At 39.2% G+C, this 9,548-nt stretch overlaps 1 protein-coding gene across 1 annotated transcript; it reads right to left on the reverse strand.

Moving 5' to 3' along the window:
- Nucleotides 1-3,344: 3,344 nt before the first annotated feature.
- LOC311144236 (transmembrane protein 230-like) lies at nt 3,345-5,042 on the reverse strand. The gene is made up of 3 exons (XM_084180244.1): nt 4,418-5,042; nt 3,975-4,097; nt 3,345-3,831 (listed from the first exon to the last, which is right to left on the reverse strand). The coding sequence occupies exons 1-3, from the start codon at nt 4,511-4,513 to the stop codon at nt 3,691-3,693; spliced, it is 360 nt and encodes a 119-aa protein (XP_084036370.1). The 5' UTR covers nt 4,514-5,042; the 3' UTR covers nt 3,345-3,690.
- Nucleotides 5,043-9,548: the final 4,506 nt, after the last annotated feature.

Consider the following 9,548-nt stretch of genomic DNA (forward strand, 5'->3'; position numbering starts at 1 on the left):
AAGGTGTTCGCATATTTTATAAAAGCGTGGCAGACTGTCTTTCACTTGCCCCGGGCGATAGGTGCTGACACAACCAGAGTGAAGTTAGGAAAAGCTCCGTTTAGATGTAGCTGTAGCAGTATTTCATTATATTCTAAGTCATTACATCCCATATGACGATAGAGAAAAACTTAAGGAGTGCCTAGATGGGTTTAGAATCATTTGAAAGTGTCCGAGCATATTTGTATTTCCCTCCTTCGTGCTGCTTTGTCTAAAGTTACCCAAAGTGTAGTAAAAAGGAGCAGTACAAAAAAACTCCGAAACCATAAAGCGCATTTATTTAAGTAATGCGTTGCTCAAAAAATCCCCAAATGATGTGCACCCCTCAGTTCCACACTACAATGACAGAGAGCGTGTAAGAGTATAGTCGTCTATTCATGCACTACGTTCCTCGCGGTTTCTTTCCTTCCTCGTATCTCCCTCCTCCTCCCTAAGACATGCACTCAGTTTGAGCGCTCCAGACAAAAGCGCCTTTTCGTGTGAGAGGACGTTTTGGAGACCCTGACAAAAGACATGCTATGCAACCGAACACGTCCGTAAACAATGACAATGTAATGTTGCCTATCCCCCCAATCATACATTTTTAATAAGGGTCCACATTTAATCCAAAATGCCTTGATTCTGTTCATCTCATGTGTCTTTCCGTGATGCAATTATTTATAAAGCCTTTATTACAGGGGGAAATACTTTGCCACACGAAGTTACAACAAAATGCCTTCACAACACCACATTTTTTCTAATCAAAATGGGTGGGATAGTTTTCCTATATGAATAAATGCAACTGTGTCCCTCAAACAACTCCATGTAATGTCTGTGAGCTTTGCTTTTTAATGGTTTGGGTTCTGGGGTCTGGGGTCTTTGGGGGTAAACTGGTCCTAGACCCTCCCTTAGTGGTAATCTCGTTCCCAAACACTTCCAGCCAAATGCAGAATAGCCTGTGCGCAATAGCCGGAGGAGGTTACCTTAGTGGAAACCCCTTACCCGGTTGATTTAGGAAAAACTTCAGCTACACTACAAGTAGCATCATTTACCCAAATATGTCCAATAATAGCTCTCAAACTAACAAAGATCTTACATTTTAGAAACATTTGGTTCAGACAACATCAATGGTTGTCTACAGAATATTGGGTTTGTTTTTCCTCCACTAAGTAAACTTTGGAACACCACATGGGGGCGTGAGTTGACACAAAAGTGAAGATGGTTGTTTATGAGTCTTTATTTGAGCTGGTGCACAAGTACAAATGCCTTTCTTTTCAACATATGGATACACTCCTGATTTCATTGCCAGTGACAATGCCTCTCAAACTTAGTCAGTAGAAATCTATACCAGACACTTTGAGCTCTGTATTGTTGCCTGACTACTTTTCCCTCTTGACTCTCACATGCCTAGCAGCACACCATATGGAGATCAAAGGATTGGCATTAATCACATAAGATACTCCTTCCAGGATACCCTACAGGAAAGCACAAGTGACATTTCAACAGAAAAACAGTCAACTTTCAAGTTTAGCCATAATATCTCAAACTCATGGTTCTGTTTATGGTTACACTGATCAGGTACAGTGGCTTGCGAAAGTATTCACCCCCCTTGGCATTTTTCCTATTTTGTTGCCTTACAACCTGGAATAAAAATTGATTTTGGGGGGGGGGGGTTGTATCATTTGATTTACATAACATGCCTACCACTTTGAAGATGCAAAATATTTGTTTTGTGAAAAAAAACAAGAAATAAGACAGAAAAACAGAAAACTTGAGCGTGCATAACTATTCACTATTCACTATTATTCCAGGTTGTAAGGCAACAAAATAGGAAAAATGCCAAGGGGGGTATGTCTCTATAAACTTGGCACATCTAGCCACTGGGATTTTTGCCCATTCTTCAAGGCAAAACTGCTCCAGCTCCTTCAAGTTGGATGGGTTCCGCTGGTGTACAGCAATCTTTAAGTCATACCACAGATTCTCAATTGGATTGAGGACTGGGCATTAACTAGGCCATTCCAATACATTTAAATGTTTCCCCTTAAACCACTCGAGTGTTGCTTTGTATGCTTAGGGTCATTGTCCTGCTGGAAGGTGAACCTCCGTCCCAGTCTCAAATCTCTGGAAGACTGAAATAGGTTTCCCTCAAGAATTTCCCTGTACTTAGCGCCATCCATCATTCCTTCAATTCTGACCAGTTTCCCAGTCCCTGCCGATGAAAAACATCCCCACAGCATGATGCTGCCACCACCATGCTTCACAGTGGGGATGGGGTTCTCGGGGTGATGAGAAGTGTTAGGTTTGCACCAGACATAGCGTTTTCCTTGATGGGCAAAAAGCTCAATTTTAGTCTCATTTGACCAGAGTACCTTCTTCTATATGTTTGGGATAAAGGCAAAAACCCAACAGAATATGATGCATATTTGCTTTAGCTACTCCATAATGAGTCACCAGTTCAATCCACACTTGGTTATTGAGACTGACTTCATTCTGAAAGACCATGCATTGTGTCTTTCAGTTCTTCTGCTTGACATGTTTATGGATTACTGATACTGGATATCCTCTTCCGTAAAGCCCAGCTCAGTGGAGTGTACGGCTTAAAGTGGTCCTATGGACAGATACTCTAATCTCCGCTGTGGAGCTTTGCAGCTCCTTCAGGGTTATCTTTGGTCTCTTTGTTACCTCTCTGATTAATGCGCTCCTTGCCTGGTCCGTGAGTTTTGGTGGGCAGCCCTCTTTTGGCAGGTTTGTTGTGGTGCCATATTCTTTCCATTTTTTAATAATGGATTGAATGGTGCTCCGTGCGATGTTCAAAGTTTCAGATATTTTTTTTTATAACCCAACCCTGATCTGTACTTCTCCACGACTTTGTCCCTGACCTGTTTGGAGAGCTCCTTGGTGTTCATGGTGCCGCTTGCTTAGTGGTGTTGCAGACTGGGGCCTTTCAGAACAGGTGTAAATATACTGAGATCATGTGACAGATCATGTGACACTTAGATAGCACACAGGTGGACTTTATTTAACTAATTATGTGACTTCTGAAGGTAATTGGTTGCACCAGATCTTATTTAGGTGCTTCATAGCAAAGGAGGTGAATACATTTGCACTCACCACTTTTCCATTATTTATTTTTAAACAAGTTATTTTTTTCATTTCACTTCACCAATTTTGACTATTTTGTGTATGTCCATTACATGAAATCCAAAGAAAAATCCATTTAAATTACAGGTTGTAATGCAACAAAATAGGAAAAACGCCAAGGGGGATGAATACTTTTGCAAGGCACTGAATATACAGTAGGACAATGAATTAAACTCATGCCTCCCTCACAGCACAGCTAAGTATTTTATTGACACAGAAATTATGTCCTTCTCTTTTATATGTTGAGGGGGAAAAAGCATCCTAGAATCACATTTCCAATTGATCCGTCAACTAAAAAAACATATGTTCTTTGTTAGAAACAATAACACGAACATATCTAAACTAAATATAGCAATCAATCATAATGAACTATGGTGGTAATTCAGTCAAAAAACTAAAAGACAACAGACATTCTATGATGAACATAAACATCAAAGGACTGTTTTAGGACTAACCTCAATCCCAATCTGTTTACTGTATTCAACAATGCTATATGAAAATAACATATGAGTTGCCTCAGTTAGGAGTGGCTCAGTCATCAAAGTCTGGGATATCATCATAGGAGTAACCACGGTAGCCTTTCGATGCATAGTAAGCTATCCTCAGGTGATAGAATCCAGGAAGGAAAACCAGGATTCCAATGATGAGAACAGGCACAGTCCGGTCAGCATGCTGAAATGAATCAAGACAGAAAATCTATAAAATATTGATTTCTAAGGAACACATTGGAATGTGTCAAAGTTAATTGTGTGAAATGTGTTTGTTGTGTTGTTGTGAAACATGACAGGAATGTACAAATGGACTTTCATACTCACTGTGACTTCAAAGTACCCTGCCAATAGGAGGGCTCCAATGGAGATTAACAGCGAGCCAATCAAGAAGAGGACGGTGGCCAGTGCAATGGCTTTGTATGGGACCTTTGGTGGGCTCTTTTTGAACTGGGGGGATAAACATTACTTCATAACAACATACCACAGAAGATCAAACATTTTGTGATAAGTGTTTCACCAAACCACCCCCAAAGCTTTTTCCAATACTGATATTACAACATTATTTCATATACAGGGTAGATTGATGCAATAACAATATTGGACTATGTCTATAGTTACATAATGATATTGGACTATGTCTATAGCGTAGTTACATAATGATTATAGATTCACATAATTGCCATGGGCAGTTCATTTCAAATGGCCTATAGATTCCAGAAATCCATTCCAACCCTACCAGGCCCATTCTAGCACACTCAAGCGCTTACCTGCAGGTCAATGTAGCCGTCATCATCACTGGCTAATTTGGAGTACCTGACCTTAGTGTTAGGTATTCCATGTGTTACACTGCTGCGAGCTGTCATCTTTACTTTAAATTACGGGAAACTAAAGTATCAGTCTTGCTTAAAAATGTTGCATTGTTCTGTTACATTGCTAGCTACACTGATGGCACTCGCCTAGTCAGATACAATGTTGCGACGAATGTGGTAATCAGGCTGTCAGCTCCTCTCGACTCACTATAATTAGCCTACTGTAGCCTACGTTGCAACCAAGTGTGAATAGAAAGAAGGGTACCGCCTTTTCAGATAAGAAGTTCAAAATAGAGGTATCCTAATTCTGCCGAAATCAAAACGATGGTCTGTAGGCGTAGTCCTTGCTACTCATGCTGAAGTGACTTCTTCCGTGTTTCGTCTGTACAATGCCTGCGCAATGCGCGTTTCTTTTCTCCAGATAAGAGGGGTGTATTCATTACGAAAACCGTTTACCGTTTAAGAACCAAACGGAAGCAAAACAGAGCAAAATGAAAGTTTATATTAGACATATTCAAGGTAGGTCCCTACCCGTTTCGTTCCGTTTGCTTCCGTATGAGAAATGTTTTGCATCAGAATGGGCAGAATGAATATATCCCAGGTCCCTGAAGTGGATTGGAAGTAACCTACCACTAAGTGGCGCTGCCGTATCACAGCTGAAAAACAATTTGGTACCGCTCAAGTGAATCACAAGAAATGTAGGCTATATGTAGGTTATAATATAGGCTATGGTGGTCCTGGTGTTATTTAATGTGCATTTAATAACTTTGTTGTGCGTGTGGGTTCCTCTTTGTCAAATAAAATTGAGAAAACTGATGGAAATCCCGACATTTCCCTTCTCTGCTTCAGTTTGATCCTCCTGATGTAATGGATGTGATAGAGGTAATCAGTAACTTAAAGATATCAGCAGCAGGTCATGATGAGATTGGTGCCTTTTTGGTGAAATCAGTGTCTTCCTCGTATATCTTCACCAAATCTATGCAAACTGGTATTGTTCCTTAAGATTTGAAAATTGCCAAAGTTATCCCCCTCTATAAATCCGTGGATTCAAGATCTTTTACAAATTATCGCTCAATATCTGTACTTCCGTGTTTTTCTAAAATCCTAGAAAAATTGGTGTGTAAGAGAATGTTGAAACATTTAAATCAACACTGTATTCTATGTGAGCACCAATATGGTTTTCGTAAAAACTACTCCACAGATATGGCTCTTCTGCAACTTGTGAATAAAATCTTTACAGCCCTTAACAACAATGAATACGCTCTTGGCATCTTTTTAGATTTATCCAAAGCGTTTTGACATGGCTGATCATGAAATATTACTTTCTAAATTGCATTATTACGGTTTTCATGATTATACATATAATTGGTTTTATAGTTATGTTTATGATAGAGAATACTTTTTTTATGCAAATTGATGTGCATCTACCAGGGCCAAGATATCCTGTGGTGTGCCACATGGTTCGATAATTGGACCTTTGTTACTCCTAATCTATATCAATGACCTCTTGCTGCTGTTTTCTACCGTACTTCCCATTCTCTTTGCTGATGATACCAATTAGATTTTATTACACAATAATTTAGATTCAATAATTAATCAAGCCAACTAAGGTATGGCCAAATTTTCTGAATGGTTCCAGATAAACAAAGTATCTTTCAATGTTTTTAAAAAATCAAACTTTATTGTATTCAGCTTGATGAACCAAACTACCCAATATTTCCCTCCATGTAGCCTAACTCTCACACTCACACACACACACACACACACACACACACACACACACACACACACACACACACACACACACACACAATCAAGCATGTTTTTTCTTGTTTCCTTGTTTACTGAGTATATTATGTACAATTATAATTAATAAGCTTTGTTTAACTGATTTATTAAACGTATTATTATTATTTTTACTTATATTTGTGGTGTGGTTTTCATATAAGCCCTTTTGGGCTTCTAACCTCACCTGCACACCATTTTTTTTTCAATTTTTTTTTATCTGTACTGTTTTGTCTTTTACCTATTTTCTTTGGTGTGAAGAAATAACATTTGTGTTGACTGTGATTAGGGCATGGGAATATAAGAGCATCTGCTAGGCTAAATTAACAAACTAGACATGCATAGCTCACCACATGATCCTCAAACCTGACTGGCCAAACTTGTGTTTCTAAAAGTGAATAAATTTCATTTTATGTAGCCTAAATGCGAAATTTATAGGCATGTTGTTGAAGTGCTGTTGTTGATGTATTGTTGAAATGCTGAGTGTTCCTGCCAGCCTGTAGCGTGACACAAATGCTTCACAATTTATTTCTTAAATGGCAGGCTATAGCCTTGAAATAATAATAATATAGCCTAAATAATTAATTAGGCTACCTGGCTTTCTCCTGACTGATTTAGAGTTAGTATGTTGTTTAATCAGTATAAAAAATGTTTATGCACTAACTGTAAGTCGCTCTGGATAAGAGCGTCTGCTAAATGACTAAAATGTAAAAATGTAATCGCCTGTTGAAATTTTGAACATCAATTGATAGCAGTGGCGTGTATTCATGATGCCAAGGGAAGCCAGGTTTCCCCCAAAAATTGGACAATAAAACATTTACAAACATTTAAAATAATTTAACTTTCCTCCCTGTGTTTCATAATTTTCCCTCAATTGGCAAGAGGCTGAATGTATCTCACAGGAGAACGCATCCGAACGAGCCAAACAGCGGCCCTCTGTCTTTGTACTTGTTGGCCATCTATTTGATGCTGTCTGGTCGAAACGAGTATAACATTGTTGCCACCCGTAGCATTGAAGACAAGGGAAGCCAGCGAGCACTTCGCCTCCCTTGATAAAAAAAAGTATAAAACATTAGCCAATCAGCGTTGAGTTAAACTGAGCGAGCACAACTGTGAATGGTCCTGGCGCACCTAAAAAAAAGTGTCAAGGGAAGCCAACTTGGATTTTGGCATCACTCCTATCAAATCTCATTGAGAGCATATGTCATTGACAGAAAAACTTCAATTGTTGCGTCTCGTTGTGTTGTTGTCCTCCGGTGGCTAGCTAGCTAAAATTGACCTTTTCCTAAACTAGCCATGGATGGAGATAGGGATTTCGACTTGTGGTTTTACTTAATTCTCCATACTGGCCAATGATTATAACAGCGATTTCTGATCCAACCATTAATTCATACATTGTTGAGCCCCTGGCCTGAGAGGATAGAAGTTCAATATGTAGCTAGATGTAGAAGGCTAATGTTAACTAACTAACGTTGCCCTGAATGGAAGTATGGCTAGCGAACAAGCATTTTAGCCAGGTAGCCTAGGACAATAACAAATAAAAGCATGTACTGTATGACAGAGTGATAGACCGTTTCATCAACATGAAAGAGAGGAGGATGGCATTAGCGTTTCTCTACAAGTAGGGTGAGTCAACATATTTTTCTTCTTGCACGGACGCGCACGCACACACACACACATGCACACACGCACACATGCACACATGCACACAGAAATCAGAACCATGGACAGCCACATATTTAGCTTAATTGATTGGACTAAATCGTTTTTGGTATCTTTTAGTTGTCACTGTATTAGACTAATCAGAGGTGATTTGATGATGTTGAAATGTTGAAGTTGAAATGGTGCTGGAATAGTGGAGGCAGCTCCTGTTTTCTTTGCGACTTGCGGTAACTCTCTGTGGTTCTAAATCAATCTCAAATTGGCCTACTTTCAGCACCCATGCGCTGTCCATCTCCGTGTCCATCTCCCCCTGACTGAAATTGAAAAAGTATGACCCGCCCCCATTTTCCTCCGGGTAACAATTGTGTACATTTAGACCTCTCCCTAAAGTTTGTAATTTCCACTTTGAATTTTCAGACTTGATTTGCGCTAACGAAAAATGTATCAGCCCCTACACAAATGTTGCATTAATTACAATCCACATAACAAATCTCATTTCCTTTTAATGCAGGATTCTTTTCCTGCTGTAGCAAACTGGCTCAAATTAAGATCCTACATCTGTATGAAAAAAAGTCAAATCAACAGATGGTAACTGTATTAGGACTTTTGCAAGAGACCTCCAGCTACTGCGTCTGTCACTTCCTGTTGTTTGTGCGAATAAAATTAAGAAGCTTTGTTGAAATAACAATCAAAACTGTGCAGGGATCACCTCCCACCCCTACTCAAACACACACACACACACACACACGCCATCAGTTGCACCTCAACAGTCTTTGTCAATAAACATGAAATGGTGCACAGGCTCATAGTAATCCATGTTAGACATTCATTTTCATACGATGACGACACGTCAGATTGAATAGGCAATTACTGTTATCTGAAATTGTTATCAAATATGGTTATATCACATCCTTTGGCCTGAGGATTGTACTCAAAATGGATTGATGTGCTTAAATAAACCCTGTTTCTCTTATTCAGTGCAGTGTCTCCTTTCTCTGAGATAAAATGTTGTAATCTCTTTGTATATTTCTCCCATATATTTGTCTCTTACTTATCTTGCTTTTAGTCAATTAGACAAATACAAACCCCATCTCTCATCTTTGTGTCTAGTGCATTTTGAAGTGACATGTTCAAATATTTTGTATTGTTTTATGTACTGAACATGGTTTTACGGCTTTGTTTCCATCGCTGTATCCATATCCACATACTTACTGAGGTACATTCCATGTGCACCATTCACTCCCATACTGTATGTCTGTTCTCATCAAATTGCCTCAGAATAGACCAATCTCTGCAGGGTCTATCTTGTCCAGAACTCTGTGGTCTGTAAAATATAAATTAGCCCTCTAGTCAATATATTAACTGTGATACGAGAAGTTGACTTTTTCAATGAATGGTGATATTGAGTCAAATAAACAATTAAAGGCCATCACTTCCCAGAATATGTTGCCGTTGTTGATCAAGGCTGTGTCTCAGACAGTGTTTAACAGACTAGAAACGATTTGATTATCTATCCGGTGTCCGTGCAATAAGAGCTGTGGCTGATGGCTCTGCACAGGTCAATAAAGTAGATACACTTGGTGTTGTCTGTGAAGAAAAAAGAGGGCAGAGGCAGACAGTCTATTCAGGTTACCTGATGATT

Source organism: Coregonus lavaretus, assembly GCF_964263955.1.
Source record: "Coregonus lavaretus genome assembly, chromosome: 17".
NCBI lineage: Eukaryota > Metazoa > Chordata > Actinopteri > Salmoniformes > Salmonidae > Coregonus > Coregonus lavaretus.

Excerpts from the sequence above, each read along its gene's own strand:
- LOC311144236 (XM_084180244.1), bottom strand. The coding sequence starts at position 4,513 with ATGACAGCTCGCAGCAGTGTAACACATGGAATACCTAACACTAAGGTC. Across the intron at positions 4,098-4,417 it reads ACGGCTACATTGACCTGCAG|TTCAAAAAGAGCCCACCAAA; the intron begins GTAAGCGCTTGA and ends TTATCCCCCCAG. Across the intron at positions 3,832-3,974 it reads CAGGGTACTTTGAAGTCACA|CATGCTGACCGGACTGTGCC; the intron begins GTGAGTATGAAA and ends GATTCATTTCAG.